The 23,890-nt window shown below is 36.8% G+C and overlaps 1 protein-coding gene across 1 annotated transcript; it reads right to left on the reverse strand.

Annotated features, from left to right (window-relative positions):
* Window positions 1-12,659: 12,659 nt before the first annotated feature.
* On the reverse strand, window positions 12,660-23,616 carry cdc45 (CDC45 cell division cycle 45 homolog (S. cerevisiae)). Its single transcript, XM_051904462.1, has 18 exons — window positions 23,424-23,616; window positions 23,029-23,088; window positions 22,841-22,933; window positions 21,326-21,463; window positions 21,076-21,234; window positions 20,940-20,998; window positions 20,794-20,842; window positions 18,752-18,813; window positions 18,611-18,661; window positions 18,383-18,502; window positions 17,869-18,000; window positions 16,702-16,800; window positions 16,450-16,611; window positions 15,467-15,605; window positions 14,048-14,131; window positions 13,781-13,899; window positions 13,593-13,669; window positions 12,660-13,070 (listed from the first exon to the last, which is right to left on the reverse strand). The coding sequence occupies exons 1-18, from the start codon at window positions 23,472-23,474 to the stop codon at window positions 13,006-13,008; spliced, it is 1,719 nt and encodes a 572-aa protein (XP_051760422.1). The 5' UTR covers window positions 23,475-23,616; the 3' UTR covers window positions 12,660-13,005.
* Between the last annotated feature and the right edge of the window lie 274 nt (window positions 23,617-23,890).

Below are 23,890 nucleotides of genomic sequence, written 5' to 3' on the forward strand. Positions count from 1 at the left end.
TTATAAACTAATTTCTTTTAATTTAGACGAACTTAAGTTTAACTGAAACTGGGCTGGGATTTCTATTTCCCAGCATACTTTGCCCATGGCACTCGAAAGGGAGAGTAAATGCTAAAATTAAGTTTTATATAATGTTTTTTTAATGTTAAATGGGAGATTTAGTAGTTATTAATGTTTTGTTATGCTTATTTAGAAGAGTTTCTGTTAAAGTGGGTTTTAGGAGAGTTACCATCATGGTGACAAGTGGTGCATGTGGCTTGGTTTCAGAGTAAGTATGTTAAATGTTTTATTACTGTACTTATTCAGCAAGTGCTATACCATGCTATTGCTAACATGTTAGCAAATTAGCAAGTTCGCATTTTCTGAATTAGCTTGTTATAGCTAGCAAAGTTTACACTAATAAAAATGTTTGCTTTGAGATTACATGATAATTTTAAGTTAAAGTGTTACTTCAAATTTCTGTCATTAATACTCATGCATGCGTCGTGCTGTTCACGTGACCGGAGCTGGCCAATACGGCATTCGGACGTAAACACGGAAGCTCTGCAACGGAAATAGCATATGAGAATGACAGGGGAGAGATGAATTTGTTGAATGAATTCCTTATTTTTGTTTTGTTTTTGCACACAAAAAGTATTCTTGTCGCTTCATAACATTAAGGTTGAACCACTGTAGTCACAATGACTATTTTAACAATGTTTTTACTACTTTTCTGGACCTTGAATGACGGTAATTTTGTTGCTTTCAATGGAGGATTAAAAAAAACTCTCAGATTTCATCAAAAATATCTTAATTTGTGTTCTGAAGATGAACGAAGATCTTACGGGTGTAGAACGACATCAGGGTGAGTAACTAATGACAGAATTTTCATTTTTGGGTGAACTAATCCTTTAAATGTATGAATTAGTTTACTCAAATATTTCAATTTAAGAACAATATAAATGTATGAGTACAAGATAAAAATCTAGTTAATTTAGTTGCCACATGATGTCATTTTTAAGGTTATTTGACAAAACATTCTATAGCGAAAACTCTTTCTGTAGGTTTTGGGTTTGTTAACAGCACTGCGTCCCCTGACCCTCCTCTCTTAGTCTCTAACACAATAGAGAGCCTGTATGAATATCCACACCAGTTCTTTCAGCCGGCATTGTGGGATTGTTAGTTCCAGTCACCCTTTGGAAGCTAAGGAGGTTACGAGGCTGAGTAACGAGTGAGTGTGTGTGTTTTGGGTGGGGAGTTTAGGAGGGTGTTTGGGGGAGGTGCCCAGACTTTTTTAAAAGGACCTTCCATCCGTAATGAAGAGAGGCGCATGGGGGCAGCTACGACGTCATTAAAGAATCTTCGTCATGGCAACCGCAAAAGAACCTGCAGTTGCCTGGTGACAGGACCCCATAATGTGGCCATATGGATGAGGACAATGGAAGACCCGTCAGCGGACATTCCAAGACACGGATGGGGGAGAGAGAGAGAGAAATGAGGCACATGAATGTGAATTGGGGCTCACATGATTCACAATATACTGACATAAATCTCATATACAGAAATTAGATGTCATTTTTGACTAAAGATTATAGATCATTGTTTATACATACAGAAAATACATGAATAAATATGCTTGTTTTACACAGTAAAAATATCAGGTAGCCTAAAATGTGCCTAAATCTAAATTAGCTATACTATTTAATGTGACTCAATCAACCTGCTTTAGATTACATCATTTTTATTTTATTTTTACAAAAATATTCTTTGAACAACATTACAAGGAGGTTAAATAATTTATAAATGAGAGAAAACAAAGAGAAGAGAAATAAATAAAAGAGAAAAAACAATACGTAACGCATAAAATAAAGATTGAGTCACATGGCCTTGTTACACAAAAACCTTAAAAAGAGAACATTAACTAATAGTCTTTATAGCTTTTCTATTAGTATAAAAAGCCAAATAAATTATATATAGTTTTCTATTTCTTTGAAAGCTGCAAAAAAGATGGTATTTTGCTGGAAAATTTACATTTGAGTATGTGAAATTTCAATAATAATTAGATTATGTAGACGAAATACTTCCAAGGCACTCACGTGGGCAAAAAGTCTTTAATGAACTGGGCTTAAATCATTAAAACAAGATAAAAGTAGATCTACGCGTTTCGGCAACACAGCCTTCTACAGGACAATGTAGAATAATTAGATTACATCAAGTCATTTTAAAGTCAGCATGAAACGGAAGTTGCGATAGTCTTTCCTTCCCTATTGTGACGTATATTCGAGTGAAACAGCTTTTCGGACAAGAACAAATGTAAGGCGGGGCTTGATTTTGTCTATGGGGAATTGACTGGATGGTTGTGGTTTGCTATTGGTGGATCTCATGTGAGTGACAGGTTGCCCCGCCCTCACACCAGTAAACTTGTCATCAGAGAAGAGATGCTGCTGCAAGAGAGAGGGGAAGTTAATAAATCTTATATAATAAACATTGCAATATTCATAAAAAAAATAGGTCTTGTCAATTTTGATTTCATGGTACTTTTAAAGCTTAATATAGTCTTTTCATTTCCGGGTCTCAAGTGTCACTAAACGGAATTGCAGAAATAGCGACCATTGCACAGCTAACAGGAAGCGTTCTCAGAATTTAGCTAACGTTCTGGCAAGGTTCTCTCAAAGTTATGAGCAAACATTATTCCAGTAATGTTAATTACATTTGTTCAAAGTTATCTGGTCATTAATATTCTCAAAATGTTAGCTCAGAAAAGTCATTTATATATCGTTGGACTGAAACATTTTTGTTGAACGTTCGTCTAATGTTTTTTAAATGTTACGTTTCAGAACGTTCAGAGAACATTCAAAAGTAACGTTCCCATAATGTTTGAAGAATGCTAAAATGGAATGTTTCCTTAAAGGGTTAGTTCACACACAAAAATGAAAATTCTGTCATTAATGACTCACCCACCTTCATATCGTTCCAAACCCGTAAGACTTTCATTCATCTTCGGAACACAAATGAAGATATTTTTGATGAAATCTGTGAGCTTCCTTTTTCTCCACTGACAGCTACACAACTACCACTTTGACGCTTCTAAACTCTGCAGGACAGTAGCCCTCCAGGACCGACTTTGGACACCCCTAGTTTAAACACACACCACATTCACTCACTCAATTCTCTTTCTGTCACACACACACACACAGCGACGCGACAGGTTCTCATGACGCCCACGCTGACCTCTGCTCTCAAAAGGTCAGGTGTCATTTCCAGCTTCCCATAACTGACCAGTTGTGATGTCATCAAACACACCATCGCCACGGTGATGGTCCATCGTGAACAACCTCTCACCCTGACTCACACCCTCTAAGACGGATTAGTCACCGTCCACACTCCCGCTGTCAATCAAACAATCTGCTTGCAAGCAAGCATCTTACATGAGATGAAGTGAGAAATGATCCTAGAGTTGCATCAAGATAAATCTTCAGACATCCTCATATGTACACCACCGTCAGTAAGATTATTTAATGTTTTTGAAAGGAAGTCTTTCATTTATTTGATTAAAAATACAGTAAAAACAGTAATATTGTGAAGTATCAAAAATAACTGTTTTCTATGTGAACATATTTTAAAATGCAATTTATTCCTGTGATCAAAGCTGAATTTTCAGCATCACTACTCCAGTCTTCAGTGTCACATGATCCTTCAGAAATCATTCTAATATGCTGATTTGCTGCTCAACAAACATTTCTGATTATTATCAGTTGAAAACAGTTGTGCTGCTTCATATTTTTGTGGATTTTTTTTCCAGGATTCTTTGATGAATAGAAATGCCGTATAGATCAATTTAATCCATCCTTACTGAATAAAAAAACCTTACTGAAATTTGAAATGCTAATGTATGGCCTAACTTTTTAATGTCGTAAAAAATAATCTTTCAAAGCTTGTGACTCTACCAAACAGAGTAGAAGAACATGCTGAAGAATGTTTGTGTGTGTTTATGTGAGGTTGATTATGATGCAGAACAGTTACAGATCAACAGAATCATCAGACTTCCTGTTCAAGGGTCAGCTGGACAGGAAGCAGGAAGGAAGTTAATGAGGAGGGGCATGATGATGTGTGTCTGAGTGCCTAATTATGCGTTAAGCGCAGGAGTGTCATCATAATCAAGGAAATATCATGCATGGAAAGTGCGTCAAGCCATTAAGAATGTGAACATTTTTATTTTATCAGAAGTTGCTCAGTTTTGGTTTGTGTATCAATGTTGTCTCAGGACAGTTTCTGTTTTCAGTTGGTATTATTAACATGCGCCTCAGGCGACCACTGTTGATTAGATTAGAGACACAGAAATGAGTCACTAGCTGTGATTGTGGTTATTGTGAACTTAAATTATTAAGAATGTTTATCGGTAATTGAAATAAAAACATAAATATTAGAAATAGAAGTACTAACACTAAAACCTAATAAAAACAACAAAAACACATAACAAAATACTAAAATTTAAAGGTAGGGCAGGTCATTTTTGGAGAGGCTAGCAATAGCGAGCAAGCTTTGAAACATAATATCCCACCCTCCCTTCAGAGCGTCTCCAAAGTCACGCCTCCTCCAAAGCAGGGAGCGAACAAAAGCATCTCAAGAGACGGGCTGCATCCGAAAACCTAGGCAGCTGACTTGTTGCCTCGATGCCTAATCAGGCAATGACTTGTAAGGCAGCGTTTGCTCATGAAGGTACCTCACGAAACTGATTTCAGACAGACTTGTGAGACAGCGTAACAGTTTAATGATCTACCGCAAAATAGCGCGAGCTTTGATGATAACTAAGCGAATATTTAATTACTACAATAGTAATTTCTCGCTAGAAATGACATCAAAAGTGGAAAATGTTGGTCAAAAACGTACATTTACACACAAACTGACTAGCAACCGCAACTTTCGGACGCCATCTTTATTTTTCTAGCTCAACTGTCACAGAATGGAAAGCACAGGATAGTGGGATATCAAAGGCAGCGAAGGATACATCTATGCTGCCTTCAAAAATCGATCAGAGGAAGGTATCTCGGGAGACAGGAAGTGAAGCTAACATTGGATTCGGACGTGCCTTGATGCCTTCCTACCTTGGAATGTGTCCTCCGAAGGCAGGATTTTCCAGTTTTCGGACGCAACCGCGGTGTGGTGAGAAATCGAGTCCCCTCAGGAATCGGTTCTCCTTTAGGATGAGTGATCCCATTGGTTCAGCTGACTTTTAATGGGTAGTATTTTTAGTGCCTGATTATAATTCCTGCAAAATCACGTTATGATTTATATCGTTTAAAATGCGTTATAATGATCATTAATGTCATGGTTCATATACTAATATGTAACTGAAGCTATAGGTTGTGAAATCAAGCATTTCTCGTTCTTACTGTTTTTTTTTTTAGTTAGCATACATCTACCTGATTAGCATGCTAGCTAAAAATTAAGTATTACACATCAATAACTTCAATACCCTGCATTTATTGCATTTTACTTTTTTAATTTTCCATTTTACCTTAAACTGTATATGCGCCGGTGCTAAGCACATTTCAGATGGGACTATAGCCCCAGCAAGCCCTGGCCTAGCGCCACCACTGCTTCCAATATAGTTCCCAATTACATGTTTCAAATTAATGATGTTTGCATGTACTTAGCATTACAATTAATTTATTAAAAAATTATAATAGTAATATTATATACTATACCACATTGCTATTATTGTGTAAAATTAATATTAAATTACTTTTAAAGAACATAGTATGTTGCAACAATCCTTATCCTTAGAAAAAAATACATTTTTAGGCATGGTTGTGTTTCCAGTTTGTTTAAATATGCGATGCATAAGCATTCATTTTATATTTCAAGCATGTTGTTTGTGCACTTAATGTAACAAACATCATACAATAGTAAAATAGGTTATAATTAGTCAAGACATCATGACAACTTTTGATGGGGCATTATCACCTGGGTCCTAAAGGAGACCCAATACCTGGGGGGGACTCGATTTTTCATGACAACGGCATTAAACTACCTCATGTCTCAAAGCACATAACATTACAATAATAGTGAACGTAAACAACATAAAGGGCACTGACCTGTACCTCCTGACTGCTGCAGATTTATTTCAGCGTTGATGTGTTGCCATTGAAACGAATTAAGTCGAGTCATGAACCGCTCCGAGTATAACATCACGAGTTTCCATCTCTTCCAGGAGGAACTGTAAAATGTGGCTGGTGTCTGTCTTAACTCTGCATAGCATGAAACGCGCCGATGACGTATGATGTCTGCGCAAACAGGGTATGTAAACAGGGTATGTAAAAACATACATTGTTGGAAATTTGATGATAAAAGTTTGAGATCATACTGAGATCTCTGGATTTTGACTGCAGATCTTGACAAATCCGAGCACAGTTTGAGACACTTTTGAAACTCTAGAGGAGACAGAAGGGAGATTACTGAGGTACTTCTCTTTGAAGAGCAACAACTGAGATTTAAATCTCATTTGTGATATTTCCATCCTATAGGAACACTGAGTGGCAGCGGTGACGGAACCCTGCAGGTTCTGGAATGTCTGGGAGTGATTCTGGAATGTTCTTAATGAAATATGGAATGTGTGCAGGTTGAAAGTAAATTGGACTGGACAAGGGTTTAACCTCCTGCTGCGACACCAGCTTACGGACACAGTCTCGGTTATATGAGACGGAATTATTCTGCTTTAGATGTCTGCTTTTCTTCTTCAACAGAGTTTAGAGATTTCCAGTGTTTCATTACAACAAAAGGAACAACATTCCCCTAATTAAAGAATCCTCCTAAATTAAGAGAGCATGGACCCGACAATGTTGGGTTTCCATGTTTAATGGGGACTTTCCATAGACATAATTATTTTTATACTGTACAAACTGTGTATTCTACTCCCTAACCATCACAGAAAACTTTCTGCATGATTTACATGTTCAAAAAAACATAATTTAGTGTTTTGTGATTTATTAGCCGTTTTCCACAAGGGAACCAAAAAAATGTCCACACATGTTCAAAGATTACTGGTATTAACACACATACACACACACACACACACACACACAGAGGAAATTGTCTTCTCAGTTGGGCAGCGTTTTAATTGGCTGTTGTGGGATTCTTCATGGATGTTTGACCTTATGCTCTTAAGAATACGAGAAAATGTTCATTCACATACGCACCTGCAAAACAAATCACCAGAGATCTCTTTAATATCTCTATTTTTTCTCCAGGATGGCAGTGAGATTAAAAGAAGAGCAAATGGAGGTTTTGCTGACACCTCCTACTTCTGTCAGAGATCTTAATTTGAACTCAAACATATATTTGCATTCATTTTATAGCTCTTTACTATATGGCAACAATTTATGTATTTGTGTCTGAAAATGATACTTAAATCATTTCGGTTTGATTAAATGTTTTTGAAAGAAGTCTCTTCTTCTCACCAAGGCTGCATTTATTTGATCAAAAAAAAAAAAAAAAAAAAAAAAAAAAAAAAAAAACAGTAATATTGTGAAATACTGTTTTCTATTTGAATATATTTTAAAATGTAATTTATTCCTGTGATCAAAGCTGAATTTTCAGCATCATTACTCCAGTTTTAAGTGTCACATGATCCTTCAGAAATCATTCTAATATGCTGATTTGCTGCTCAAGAAACATTTCTGATTATTATTAATGTTGAAAACAGTTGTGCTGCTTCATATTTTTATGGAAACTGTGATACTATTTTTTTTTTTTTCAGGATTCTTTGATGAACAGAAACTTTTGAAAGGTAATGTATAAAGGACACAAGTTTCCCCTGAGTATAAACACAATTAACGATTAATTTATGTTCTGAGAACATTATACTGTAATTTTCAGATTTAACAATCTTCAAATAAATGCATAAGCTGTGTCAAAAACAAGCCGAAAGCTGTATTTTAACATCTGTGTGTTATGAGACAATGAATCCTCTCTGTTAATAAAATCTGTGGTTAGTGTCAAACAAAGCTGTTAAAACAACACTGTGGTTTGCAACATGCATTGCTTAAAGTTTTTGTTTACCATGGGCTCTAAGTTCAGCCCTGCTGTCCTGGGGTCTGAACGGATGAAGCCCACCCAAAAGTGATGGACACACACACACACACAGTGTGATATTGCCACACATAGTTGACTTCTATTGTTCGTGATTATCCAGAGCAGCTAATCCTCACGGGATCAAACATTCAAGAACAGAGCGAGAGAAGAAAACAACTGCAGAGCTACACGCCATAAAACCAAAGAAAGAGACTTTTGATGATAATCATTTTTGTAACTGTCATCTTAAACAAAAAAAAGAGCTGTGTTTCTACAGGATACTAGTTAACTAGAGCATGGCAGCTTTGCATCTAACCAGTGCTTTACATTCCAGCCGAGCAGCTTAGTGGAAAATCAGCGACCCGCATCACTGTTATTACTGCTCATAACCACACTCTTGAGAAAAGGTTCTATTTGGAACCTTGAAGGGTTCCGTCAGATGCTTCATATATAGAACCTTTTAGGGGTTCCAATCATGGGATTATTATTTAAACAGCTCATAAACATACTTTATCACGTGATATTCAACACTATTATTGATTTGACTGAGCTGAGCTGAACGATGACATCACTTTTTCTGCAGAACTGCTTTATAGATGAAATGAACTAATTTAATAACTGATGAACTTTACAACGGAACTGAATCAACATTGAACTGACTTCAGCTGAACAATGACACTGTTTTCTTTCAGAGCTGTTGTACAGCAGAACTGAACTCTGTCTGCATCATTCACTCAAAAAAATGAACTTTCACTGTCGTTAGTTTCATTCAAACCATCCTTGTTCACATTACTTAAAAAACCCATGTAACTACATGAACGTATTTAACTGAGTTGTTTCTACTAAAAATGAGTATTATTGGCTTACTTAAGTGTTTGTTCAGTCAACTTAACATTGCTGAGTGAAACGCACAAATTAATGTTGACATAACTAACTGGGCAGTGGATCCGTGGTTCCCAGCATGCTTTGCAAGGGACTGCATTAGGAGAGCAAATATAGGGATTAAAGTGTTATTTTATATGTTTTTCAGTAAAGGGAAAGATGTTGTTTATGTTCAGTTTTGTTGGCATTTAGAGGAGTTTCTGTAATGTTTTTGAGTGCATTTTGTAGAGTAAATAGATAATTTAATAAGGTAAATTAAGTCAATAAATGTGTTCACCTTACGTAATAAACTTTTATAAATTTAACTTGACATTATTAAGTAAACGGCACATAAATGCATATGTAACAGTGACAAATTCAAATGATTTGTATTTACTCAAAGAAAATTTGTCAGCTTTACTTGAATTTCTTTTGTTCATTCAACTAAATTGTTATTTGTACAAATTACTCAATATTGTTGCGTGGAACCACTTGAAGTAAATCCAACTATACATTTTTTTGAGAATTGAATCATTTTCATCACTGTAAAACTGCTTTGAAACAATATATATATATTGCATAAAGCGCTAAATAAATAAAGGTGACTTGACTAGAAAAATAACCTGTTAAACATAAAAGTAATAATTTAAGACATTTCTCCTTATATATAACCTTTTTGGCATAAAGGGTTCTAAATTGAGCAGATTTACAGTATAGGAATCGAGTAAATGTAGTACTAAAGTGCACAATGTAAGAACATGAGAGAGAAAAAAAAGTAAATAGGACAAAGAAGATAAACAGTTGACTCATGCTTTGATAATAACCCATGATACATAAACACATCCACCCAGTAATTAGGGGAGAGGGCTCTACAGAGGAGCGTATAGTCCTGTCCCGGCACCAGAAACCAAAACTTAAAAGGGATAGTTCACTCCAAAATGAAATTCTCATCATTTACTCACCCTCATGTCATTCCAAACCTGCATGACTAATTCTGCAGTGGAACACAAATGGAGATGTGTGGAAAAAAGCAGAACATTAAACAGTATCTGGTGGTTTATACTGTTCAGCTCAAAAAGGCACAAAAAGCAGCATGAAAGTACCTTTTTTAAAAACCTTAGCTAACATGAACAATACAGCATTAATTTTAATACATTTTTAAAATCAAAAGTTGTATTTTTTTAAACATTAGTTAATGCCATGTGAACTAACATGAACAAAAAAAGTACTTTAATTAAAAGTGCAATATGTAAGATTTTTGCAGTAAAATATCCAAAAACCACTAGGCCAGTGTTATATATTTTGTTCACTTGAGTACTTACAATATCCCCAATAATTATTGTATTATAGCTCAACACGTTTAGTCTTATTGTTTAAATCTAATTTTCTTGATTTTTTGCGAGTACCATGCTTTAGCATGCTTAGAGAAAAACACTGCTTTGTCAAGTGGCAAAAATAGCATAATCAGATGCAGCTTTATTTTTAGTAACAGTAATACAGCATTTTCTCCATCATACAATACGTTTTAAAATGAATTGCATGCCATTTATCAACACAAGCCATCCAGCTTTTAATGATATTCTAAAATCTTACTGCAGTGTAACAAGTGTCTCACAGCAGCCGCCGAGCGAACGCACAGAGTAACATTATAACATCATTTTCAACAGGCTCAAATCTAATATGATAAACAGAGCTGCGTTATCTCATACTCATGACCGGAAAAGCGGAAGCGGCGCCGGCGACTGTGACATAATAAAAGTTCCGCTGCTCGTGAGGCGTGTGTTGCGCAATCGCTCCGGCGGCCTCGCTCAGCTCCAACAACACTCCGTCCTGCTCTGCTTCATACTAAAATAACGTTAATAATCGCATCCATGAACATTTCTTCCCGAGTCCTATCCCTATTCTTTTGCACCGTCTGTTCAGGTGAAGACCACATGTCCCAAGATTCCGCGTTCAAACTTGGCGTCATCAAGCCACGCCTTTGTTTTGAATAGGCCTCTAGCGACCTCTAGCAGACAGAAATCCTACATACTGCACCTTTAACTAACAATACCAAAGATTAGTAAATGTTGTAAAAATAAATGACTATCTGTTTGTTAATAATACATTAAGTAATGTCAACAAATGTGACCTTATTGTAAAGTGTTATAATAAAAATTCAATATTTACTCAAAGTGAATCAAACATTGGATTTCTCCTCTGCCATAGTTTGCAGATCTAATTCACGTTTAAATTTCAGCCTGTTTGTCACAAAGCTATAGTATAGTTTCAGAAGATGGACTACTTTTATTGTGCTCATTTTAAAAGAGCAGTGAGAAAATTCTTTATAATGTTCAACAGTAAAACAATCATTATGGTTTGGTAGATTAAATGGGTACATTTTCAGTTTTCCAAAGAATTTAAGGGATAATTCAAAGCAGGTTATTTTAGTTTTTAAATGGTACAATAAAACAGAAGAAAACGTTACTAAAAAAAAACAAAAAACAGTAAAACATAAAAGCATTTAAGGCACAATATGTATTTTTTGACGCTAGGGGACGCTAAACTCTTCAAAACAATAACAAAGGTGATTGATGATGCAGTGAATGAGCGTGGAATCATGGAACATGTCATTCTGATGAATCTAATAATGTTTTTGGGGAAATAATGTTTATGGATGAGTGAATGCATTCATGTTTTTAACATGACTGTGGTATAAAGCAGGGCGTGGCCAAGAATCGCGGGCGTGATTGCTAATGAGAGACTGATATCAGTGCCACACGCGAGACCCAGGGGATATTAAGGAATGAGGACATTTCATTCCACCAAATTACTCGCAAGTGCTGAAATATTACATACAGGTCAGTTTATTTGACAAATTAAAATTGTGAGGTAATGCAGTGCTGTTTCACTTGGTCTATCTTTACACTATCATACTAAATTGCATTTGAGTGTGTTTAAAGTTGTAATGTTATTCTATGTATTAGTTTGTTGGCTGTATGAGACTAACAGTAAGCTAGATAAACATTAGAATATCATACTGATGATATTCTAACATTTCATCGTGTTAAGCTATATAACATTGATTAGTCTTAGGTAGCCTACATTTGCTTACCTGTCTAAAAACGGGCCATCTCAAAAACGCCACGCCGATATTGAGCCTCGTTTTATTTCTCCTTTTGTCCCAAAGTTTGCTTGCCCAGTCCATAATGCTTGAATGAAACAACAACAACAACAACAGGGTGCCGCTAGATGTTACGCAGCTGTCTGCCTCTGTTACCATGGTTACTACGCAGTACAAGCAGAAACCAAGGATAACGCAGATATTACGTCATTGACAGGCGACAAGTGAGGGACGGGCACTATTTAAAATTATGAATTTCTCTGAATTTACAAATTCTTGGAAACATTTAGGAGTACACAGCTGAACGAAATATATAACACTGTGCAAGTGGTTTTTGGATATTTTAATATTAAAATCTTACATATTGTGCCTTTAACACAAATATTAATGTAAACTTTTCAGGGCATGTTAATCCAAAGAAAACGTGTTTGTCTTAATCTTTCATCAAAATGTACCTGTTGGAGGCACTTTCTCTTTTTTTTATCATCTGATATTTTTCTTCATCAGATAAACATCTTTCACTCAAAAACATCAGGAAGTAAAACGTCTTGCAAACTAATGTTTAACTGACCATCTTACTGTGGTAAAAAAATTTAAAAATAAAACAAACTTTGAATCAGTGGTCAGTGAACTGAACACAATATCAAAAGATTATAAAAATCATTTATTTAAATTCATATATAAAATGCACAAATACATACTAAATGACAGAACACACACACACACAAAAAAAAAAAACACACTTAAATCAGGTCTGTACAGTCAAACAGAAGGTCTGGCACCACATGACCAAAACATCAGCTGATCTCTGAGGTGAAGGGCTGTAGTCTGTGAAGGTATTTGGCACCAAACTGGCTGAGAACACGGTAAATCTCACGTTTACTCAAGGGATGTGAAATTCCACTGTGTGTGTGGATGCAAAGCACACATACGTGTGTCCAGAGTTTCTGTGTGCAGTTTGGCAATCAGTCCCAGCATGCAGTGGGCCTTTATGACAACAGGGTGATGAGGGCATCCAGAAACTTCCCTCTGTCCTCCATCTTTAGCTCAATAACTGTAGAGAGAGACATGGGTCTTCACATAACCTGTTACGACATGTTGATAAATGTACGTGTGTGTGTGTGCGTGTGTGTTTTGGGGTCTGGCAGAACTGAAGGCATCTAGCACCAAACTGACAGAAATGATGGGAAAACTGTGTGTGAATCAGTTAGACAGGAGTGTATCAGTTGTGCAGATCATGTCAAATAACTTTAGTGTTAATATTGCAACCTGTTCTGTGACAAAGCAACCATCCTTAACAAATCTTCCATGTAAAATTACCATCATTTACTCAACATTTGGCTGGAGTTGAAATTGAGCTGTACTTCTTTTATAACAAATAATTGATAAATGAAAATACAATAATTAAATAACTTTTCTTAAATATTTACCATACTACTTTCATGATTTTGCATCATTGCAAATTACTTTAACTCTTGGTCAGAAGAGCACAGAAACTCTGGGCTGCTCTGCCCTCTAGTGGTTGACATGTGCTGTGTGTGATCACGGCCCATGATGCCGCGGTGCAGTGACTGACCTGAAGTGTCGAAATGATCATGTAGAGTTCTGGAGCTGGTGCTCTCAGCTGCCTTTTCAAAAGCCCGGCCAAAGAAGCTTGAGGAAAAAGAAAACCGCTGATGTAAATTTTGATTGGAGTTTTGGCATTTTTCAGAGTAGAAACAGTGGCAAATGTACATCTCTGTATAAAAGCATGAACAAACTCACTTTTTCTTGTCAGATGTGTCTGATTCTGGTGGAATTCCCAGGACGATCACAGTCCCCTTCTCCACATCCAGAGGAGCGGCCATTATCAACGGCAGGATCTTACAGCGTTTGTTCCTCGTCTAACAAAAACATCCGTGTCTTATCATCACGTGCTCAACTCCTACATTTCCCTGGCTTAGCAGCTTAATGTGACTGCTGATAAACTCCACAGGCACACCACGTCAACTGACTTCTTTCATGCAGTATTTTTTGCACACATGTACTTACGGAGCAGATGAACGCTTTGAGCAGATATTTGCAGAGGAGAGTCAGAGCCAGAGGTTTAGAAAACAGCTTCACATCTGGTGTTCCCTACAAACACAAGAAACACTTCAACAACTGGGTTTCAACACAATAAAGGAATTATTGACTAAATAAATTAGTCATTTATTCACCCTCATATCATTTCAAATGTGTCAACATGAGAATTAGGCAGAGTGGAAAATTATTAATTAAATAAATAAAAATAAATATTTATTTAAAAAAAAATAATAAATCAATAAATATTTCTATAGCATTAATAATATAGTATTTAATAATAATAATAATAATAATAATAATAATAATAATAATAAATGTTTATTTTCTATTTTATTGAAATATAATAATAAAAACACAAATATTACTCTAATAATACAACTGTATATAAAGATAATAATAATAATAATAATAATAATAATAACTGTAATAATACTTTTGGAAAAAAAAAAAATTGGAAGAAAGGAGGAGGAGATAGAGAAGGTTACAAATGACCTAAAATCACAGCACAAACCCATCTGCTCTGAGACATTAGCTATGTTTACATGGACACCTTTTGTTTTAATCGGGATGAATTCATTCTGATTGATGAATCCGAACGTAGTGTTTACATGACTGCTAAATTAAGTGATCGGGTTTTGTGTGCGTTTATACGTCACAAACTTCAAATCAGAATTAATTTTTTGACACGCATACACTGCACGAACATAGTTTCCAGCCGTTTGCACATACTAACCATTGTCCTATATTGCTTCCTTTCTTTGTTCTTTAAAAAGCAGACTTAATATTTATCTATTTTGGGTCCTAATTAGGAAAGGACGAGCACATGAACCTTTTGCAGTAAAAACGACGATTCCGGCGCCCAAAATAAGGCGTTTGTGGATTAGAGTCTGAAACAAGGACGGCTGAGACGGCATTGTCCTGCTCCACTTCACAGATGATGAGTGGAAGGAGATTTTCTGAATGACACGACAGTCGTTTATTACACTATATTCAACAACAACAGCTCGTTCCTCGCGTCATACGTCATTTCTATGTCATTGCATATGTGCAGAACTTTCCAGTTTCGGTTTTCAATCCAATCAAATGTTTACATGTCTCCTCAATTGGATTAGAAAATGTTTAAACCACCCCTTACAATCTGAATGAATTTTTAATTATATTTGGCCAATTCATTCCGAATTACGTGGTTACACGTGACTTTATTCTGACTGTGCTACTAGTTCGATTACAATCAGATTATTAGGGTTCATGTAAACGCAGCTACTGGGAACACTGAGAGCTGCTTATTTAAATGAACAGTGCTGCACTTCAAGATGCTGACGGCCACTGAGGAACTATGCTGCATTCCATAAATGTAAACTTGAAGACATCAGATTTGATCCATACCTCTAATAAATGGCAATAGAGGAAAGGCCCCTGTGAGAGTATGAGGTTAGTGCAGATGCAGCTTGCCACCGTCTGCTGAATGGCCTTCAGTTTCTTCTTGGCCAGATCGATGCCTAAATGCAACCGCTCCAGATTACTCCTAGAAACACAGACAAGAGGAGAGGAGTTACTGAGTAAAACTGTAGTTAAAAAACTACACAGACACTGTACAATATCTATGAAAGTGTTTATGAGATGGTCTAGCCTCTTCATACCAGTGTTACTTTAGTATGATTGAGATACTAATACAGCTTTTTTTTAATTTTTTATTTTTTTTATAAATATTCTGAATTTGTTTGTTTTTACTTTTGTATTTTCCATTTTCATTTTGAAGTTTTAGTAATGTTGTTGTGGTTTTGTCTTTTGTATTAGTTTTTTGTGTGTGTGTTTATGTAGTTAATTTTTATTTCAGTTCTAGTTTATTTTAGTACAAGTTAAACTAAATAAAATTGCGAAATTTAGCTTTAGTGTCTAGATGAAATAAAATAAGTTTAAGTATTTTTATATTTAATGCAACAATTTTTTTTTTATGGTTTTAGCTTTAGTTAACTATAATACTGTATTGTTCCGAATATAAGACAACCCTGATTACAAAATGTACCAACGATCACATTTAAAAAATAAACACTTTTTGGCATACCGTAAAAATAACCTGTAGCCCATCTGAATTATATATTATATACAATTAGGTAGATGATTATAATCATCTCATAGTGAAAACCATGTAGCCTACCAAAATTTTATTAACAGTAGAATTACGGTCTTACATTTTAAAATCAAACACAGAGGAAGTTTGTATTTGGCACCACCTATTGTTGCGGTTGTATTATTGACGTAAAAATCTAGACCCTGAATATGAGATGAACCCGTTTTTTTCAGAAGTGTTTCTAAGAAAAAAAAATATGGTCTTATATTCAAAACAAAACAGTAACCCTGCTTCATACCTGGACAGACAGTCCAGAGCTTTGATGAAGTTGTCCGTTGGAGTTTCATCCTTCTCCACGTTCTCCAGCAAGGCGGCCGCAGCATGAACCACATCACTGGCCAGGAACCGGTTCTTAAAGCCAAAATGTACACCAAATGTCTGAACACGGATGTCTTTCATACTGAGGTGGAAAAAAAAACAAAGCAATAAATTAATCATGTGACAGATACTGACTACAAAAAGCGCAATCTTTCATTTGACTCTCTCTCACCCAAATTTATTTGCCGATTCTTCGATGACTTCACGCAGGTTCTCTTTAATCGTCATATCCATTGAGTTAAACTTCTGCCGGACCTGCTTGAGTGGGAGACTGAGGAAAAAAAACAAGCATTAAAAGGATATTTTCAACTAAAATCTGATTGGATGAACCACACTGTAAAACAGCCATAGTATTCTATATTAATGCAAACCAATGACACACCTCACAGTTAAAGGGATAGTTCACCCAAAAATGAAAATTATCCCATGATTTACTCTCCCTCAAGCCATCCTAGGTGTTCATGACTATCTTCTTTTAGACGAAAACAAGTGGAGATATATTTAAAAATATCCTGGTTCTTCCAAACGTAATAATGGTAGTGAACGGGGCATAAGATTTTGAAAAAAAAAAAAAAAAAAAAAAAAAAATCCAGGGGTTAATAAAGGCTTTCTGAGGCGAAACGATGGGTTTTTGTAAGAAAAATATCCATATTTAAAAAAAAAAAAAAAAAAAGTTTATGAACTATAATAACTAGCTTCTGGCAGAAAATGGTACGCATTTTAAAGAAAATTTTAAAGAAAACACTATTTGTTTAAACCATGAGAGGCGTCTAACCTAACGATACTCCTATATCCTGCATCTTACGTCGCGTCAGAAATTACTCTTGTGGTGCAAGACGACTTGCGCGGTATGCGTACGGTCGTCTGCCGGAAGCTAGTTATTTTAGTTTAGAAAGTTTATTTTTTATTTTTTAGTTTTTTTTTTAGTTTATTTTTCTTACAAAAACCATTGCCTCACTTCAGAAGGCCTTTATTAACCCCCTGAAGCCTTATGGATAACTTTTATGATGGATGGATGCATTTTTTGGGCTTCAAAATCTCACGCCCCCATTCACTACCATTATAAAGCCTGGAAGAGTCAGGATATTTTTAAATATCTCTGATTGTGTTTGTCTGAAAGAATATAGTCATATACACCTAGGATGGCTTGAGGGTGAGTAAATCATGGGATAATTTTCATTTAAGCAGGGAAAAAACATGGCATAAATGTGATAAAATTACTGTAATGCATGTCTTCTTGTGGGTTATTGCTTTAGCAAAAAATCCAAAATGTTGTTTTCACCATTAACAGTGTTTTTATGCCCATAAAGAGCAGGAAGAATAAAACCTGTCCACTCACCCCATGTCAGCCAGGAACTCTTGGAGTTTCTTCTGTCCATTGATGGACCAGAGTTTAAAGCTACAGGAGGTGTAGCAAGAGTTACAGATGCTCTCATACAGAGACCAGTGCTGATACAACACCAACCTCAGACTGACACATGGGGTCAAGGGTCAAACACACTCTTTACACACACAGTTCTTCATCATGCATGTTCAGAATGATATACCACTTACGATTTGTGAAAGACAGCAGCATGCATTATATACATTGCTATGCACGAAACCCTCATTTGCGAGAGCACAGAGCACACCATACTTCAAAAGTTAAGACCTTTTTACATAAAATTAGATGCAAAAGAACCATATTAATTTCCAAGATAACTGTAGATTCACTGAAATTAAACATGCACCATAATGAGATCATTAAACAGCACAATAGTATGCATTAAGCAATGCACTGGTGTTTTGTTTTGAATATAGCCATCTACAACACACATTCAAACACAATTTCAACATCATGTGGAGAAGGATACTCGTATTCAAAGGAGATCCTCATGCAGTCGATGGACAGCGAGTTCTCCTCATCCTCATTTCTATGGTTGTGTCGGGACACGTGGCGCTGCAGGGTGGCGATGTCTGTCACATATTTCATGCTGTATGACGAAGAAGCACAGGTTACTTAGAAACATACTGCTTCAGAAGTCATGAGATGTTTTGAAGCGGTTGATTATGGTGATTCGAGATTAGAGTGAGATTCTTACTTTGGGATTTTATCATGAACCCACTGATCTGTCAGTCCAATGACACTCCACCTGCCAATCAAAGAGTCAGTTTTCAGTTCACAGAACACATCTATGGCACTACTGCATCTTCTTAGAGATGATATAAAACAGGAAGCTCACCACAGCATGTCTTTGGTATCTTTAGACATGACCCAGGCCAGCTCAAACATCACCAACGCTGCCTGTAGACAACAGAATAAATAGGTTCACGCACTACAGACAACAAATATTGAGTAGTATTGATACTGAGCAATTTATTGAGTATTTATGGCATTTAATAATTTACAAATATTTAATAACCGAATGATACACATTCACATTATAGGATTCAATCAGATCCTTTTGAAGTTTACTATTGACATTAGGCCGTATCCTGTTTTTTCACCCCGAAATTGATGCAATGATTCATTAAAGGGGACCTATTATGCCCCTTTTTACAAGATGTAATATAAGACATTCTGTCCCCAGAATGTGTCTGTGAAGTTTCAGCTCAAAATACCCCACAGATCATTTATTATACCATGTTGTAAATGCTCATTTTTGAGTGGAAGGAAAAACATGCCGTTTTCGTGCATGTATCTTTAAATGCAAATAAGCTGCCAACTGTCAAGAAGAGGGCGGAGCCTGTACAACTCATGCCTGAGATACTCTGCCAAAAACTAAAACATCTGTTTGGTTTTGATTGTCTCCATTGCGGTATATGGTATCTATATATGGTTTTCTGAGCGCACACTTCCGAAGCACGCGCACAGAAATCTAGCTGTCAGACGGTGCCTCCTGTGAGTATTAAACTAAGTTCTCTTTCACGTCTTATTGCGCTTAAACTGTCAAATACACACAAGGTTACATCAAAAACACACAAAGTTCACATAAACACAGTCGGTTATGTCTGTGAACGTAAACAGCAAGTAAAGAATTCACACTTGTATATTAGAGTGAAAGCAGCGTAATGTACAGTTGTATATGCTGTTAATATAAATCAAACAACAAATGAAAAACAGAAGATCACTCACTACTCTCGACTGAATAACTTTAGTAGCTTTAATAAGAATACATTTCTTACTTGAATGCTGCTGTTAAATACTCTGGCGAGGAGATAAACACGGCGGACTGTGTACAGCTCACCCAGGACAGGTCTACTGGTGTGTTCAAGTCACGTTGGAAAGATCGTATTTACGAGTTGAACGCACATGAACGCCACAACAATGTTGTAAATACGAGTGAGAAGCTCGGAATTTTCTTTAAGCCCCGATCTGTATGAGTTGGGGGTGTGTCAATGAGAAACATGGCGGAATATTGCAGGGACATTGTCAGGCTTTTCTATTTACAACGAAGTAAGCTAATTGTCTGCACAAAATATGATAGCATTAGCTATAATATAACAATATAATATGTAACAAAGTTTACAGTGGCTTCATAAATTAATTAAAAACATAAAAAGCAAAACACACCTAATGCACATTGTTTGTTCTTCATATTTTCTAGAAGTAGAAGTGCTGTATTTTTGTGTAATTAATTAAGAGAAGGTACACCGCCATCTTACTCCGACAAAAGTGACTTGAACGTACCTGCCCTCGTAAACACGACTTCCCACCTCAAATACAAATTTTCCAGGAGGACTTGAACACACCATATGCTATTAGGGCAGAGTCCGTCAGCAGTCGTGGGCGAGGCCTACGCATTTGTGACGTCACATTGCATTGAAACTGCAAACAGCATATACTGAGACAGTGCTTATGATTTATGGGGATTAAAAATTTTACCATTTTTACCATTATAAGGTGGTTGTGTTCACACACTGCCGACACACATTTATGTTCAAACATCATGTAAAAGTGAATTTTGCATAATAGGTGCCCTTTAAAGTTTATGAAAGTTCCACATAGCATTTTATTTGCTTTGAATATAAGTTTTAGCTAAATTATTACATATGCATATATTGCTGTTCACTATGTATTGTTATATTAGTGCATATTTCAGAGTAGAGAAAGCTGAATATTGTCAAAAGCCTGAAAATATATATATTTTTTTTAGCCATTTCACCCAGCTTTATAAACCATCTAAAGCATCTTTAGGTAAATCTGATGAAGTCACAGATGCATGAAAGCATGAACATGAGCTATAAAATCAGACCATATGAAAACATGATCATAGTTACTCACTGATGTTCCATGGAACTCATACTGCTCGTAGTCAAACAGAATCTCTCTCCTGCAAACACAAACACACACTTCAGAATGTAGTTATCACACAAGAATGTGTCAGGATTGGCCATTTTGAGTTATTGTTACGTATATAATTAAATTACCTTCGTGCTTCCCATTCCCGTCTGGCGCGTTGTCGTTCTATTCTCCTTTCCAAAGCACCCTGAAGAAGTTAATGCAGACTTGAGTATAAAGAATCCAGCTACTCATAATATGCATGACATGGATATGAAAACATACCTCATCATAACGCCTCCGCTTCCCAGAAGGCTCTGCGCTTCCATCGCTTTCATTTCCAGAATCATCACCGTCTCCTTCTTCATCCTCATCATCATCACGAAAGATGTCATCGTAGGACGGAACACCAAGGTCGTCATCTTGCTTGATCAGGAGCTTAATCTATTGCAGTTCAAGTAAAGAGATCATTTATGAATAACTGCATATTTGCAACAAGATACCTCAGAGCTAATAAAGTGCTGAACATTTGTACTTGAGTGTCATTGTAGACGTTGACCACGTCAACAGGTCGATGTGTATCACAGATGAAGAAAACAGAGTCTTCCTCAGGCTGAAGGGTCTCCAGGAGGTCCACATTTGCTCCGCAGTTTATCAAAACAAAATACTGGTACTAGAAGAAGAAACATACAGATACAAACAATTGCTTCTAGATTAGAATTAAAAGCTGAGGACTATTAACCAAATAACAGTCTATAGAGTATACCAATCAGGTATAACATTATGACCACCTTCCTAATATTGTGTTGGTCACACTTTTGCTGCCAAAACAGCCCTGACCCGTCGAGGCATGAACTCCACTAGACCCCTGAAGGTGTGCTGTGGTATCTGACACCAAGATGTTAGCAGCAGATCCTTTAAGTCCTGTAAGTTGCGAGGTGGAGCCTCCATGGATCGGACTTGTTTGTTCAGCACATCCCACAGATGCTCGATTGGATTGAGATCTGGGGAATTTGGAGGCCAAGTCAACACCTCAAACTCGTTGTTGTGCTTCTCAAACCATTCCTGGACCATTGTTGCTTTGTGGCAGGACGCATTATCCTGCTGAAAGAGGCCACAGCCACCAGGGAATACCGTTTCCATGAAAGGTCTGCAACAATGCTTAGGTAGGTGGTACGTGTCAAAGTAACATCCACATGGATGGCAGGACCCAAGGTTTCCCAGCAGAACATTGCCCAAAGCATCACACTGCCTCCGCCGGCTTGCCTTCTTCCCATAGCGCATCCTGGTGCCATGTGTTCCCCAGGTAAGCGACACACACGCACCCGGCCATCCACGTGAAGTAAGCGAAAACGTGATTCATCAGACCAGGCCACCTTCTTCCATTGCTCCATGGTCCAGTTCTGATGCTCACGTGTCCACTGTTGGTGCTTTCAGGCGGTGGACAGGGGTCAGCATGGGCACCCTGACTGGTCTGCGGCTATGCAGCCTCATACGCAACAAACTGCGACGCACTGTGTATTCTGACACCTTTCTATCAGAACCAGCATTAACTTCTTGAGCAATTTGAGCTACAGTAGCTCATCTGTTGGATCAGACCACACGGGCCAGCCTTCGCTCCCCACCTGCATCAATGAGCCTTGGTGACCAGTGGTGACCCTGTCGCCGGATCACCACTGCTCCTTCCTTGGACCACTTTTCCTTCCTTGGACCACTTTTGATAGATACTGACCACTGCAGACCGGGAACACCCCACAAGAGCTGCAGTTTTGGAGATGCTCTGACCCAGTCATCTAGCCATCACAATTTGGCCCTTGTCAAACTCGCTCAAATCCTTACTCTTGCCCATTTTTCCTGCTTCTAACACATCAACTTTGAGGACAAAATGTTCACTTGCTGCCTAATATATCCCACCCACTAACAGGTGCCGTGATGAAGAGATACTCAGTGTTATTCACTTCACCTGTCAGTCAGTGGTCGTAATGTCATGACTGATCGGTGTATAGGTCACCAATCTAAACAGCATTTGTGGCAGAGCATAAAGTGGTACCTGTTCTTTATGCTCCATAAAAGCCGTCCCCAAATCCTGCCATCCTGTCACAGGAACCAGCGTATACTGGACTTGATCACAGTGAAATAGAGCCTGGATGGAAAAACATTTGGAACACTTTTGAGTAAATATTGTGTGAAATATGTAATTTCATATGTAGTATATGAATTTATAATGATATGACTAACCTGCAGAACCTTACAGGCACACAAGGCATCAATATCAGGAGACACGAGCAGGGCCACTCTCTAAATACATAAAAACAAGAGACAGAAAATATACAAGTCTTTGAAATTCAAAGAAGTTTAAGGATATTAAACTGCTGCGAGTAGTTAAAGAGTGTGTACTATAAACAACAATACAGTAACTACAGTACACAAACAACAACATATAGAATAGAATATGTATATATTATAAATTAATATGAACTATATAACACACAATATTAAAACGTCAGCATATAATGGTAGTACTAAATGGTAGTAGTAAATACTAGTAGCTATTTGTAACAGTAAACATCAACAGTATTCGGGTCTTCAATGACTCCAGCAACCAAACCCAGACAAAAACAGTTATTACGCACCTGATTAACGACAACATCATAAAATTCCTTTCGAATATCGGTCACAAACATGTTAAAATATAAGATTATAAAATGTAAATATATAAAACTATCACTTTTGCGTATGTTCGCGTTTTAAAACACTGTCCTTGTTCTAAACTGAGGGTTTCCGTGTTTCGTCTGTGGCGCCAAATTTGCTTGTTGTACATTTAGTACGGCCTTTGGAGAAATAACCAATTGAATAACGACTTAGAGTGACAGATAGACACATTAGCCAATGGTGTGCGAGAGCGAGGGGCTCTGCTGTCCAATCGGAAACATCGCTTGGCGAGTCAAAAACATGGTGCAGAAATACGGTAATATAAAAACAAAAAGAATCTCTCTCTTTTTTTTAAAATACATTCGGGAAATGTATTTATAAGTTATAATAAATTTATATAATATGGATTTAACAAATGGGGCGTGTACCAAAGCTTGAAAGAGAGATG

The sequence above is a fragment of the Ctenopharyngodon idella genome, chromosome 8 (genome assembly GCF_019924925.1).
Source record: "Ctenopharyngodon idella isolate HZGC_01 chromosome 8, HZGC01, whole genome shotgun sequence".
Taxonomy (NCBI): domain Eukaryota; kingdom Metazoa; phylum Chordata; class Actinopteri; order Cypriniformes; family Xenocyprididae; genus Ctenopharyngodon; species Ctenopharyngodon idella.

Bases quoted from the DNA above. Each gene is read 5' to 3' on its own strand.
- cdc45 (XM_051904462.1), bottom strand. From the start codon at position 23,474: ATGTTTGTGACCGATATTCGAAAGGAATTTTATGATGTTGTCGTTAAT. The intron at 18,503-18,610 runs GTAAGAATCTCA...TTCGTCATACAG, and splicing joins GTTCATGATAAAATCCCAAA to CATGAAATATGTGACAGACA. The intron at 13,900-14,047 runs GTAAGTACATGT...TGTTTTTGTTAG, and splicing joins TCAAAGCGTTCATCTGCTCC to ACGAGGAACAAACGCTGTAA.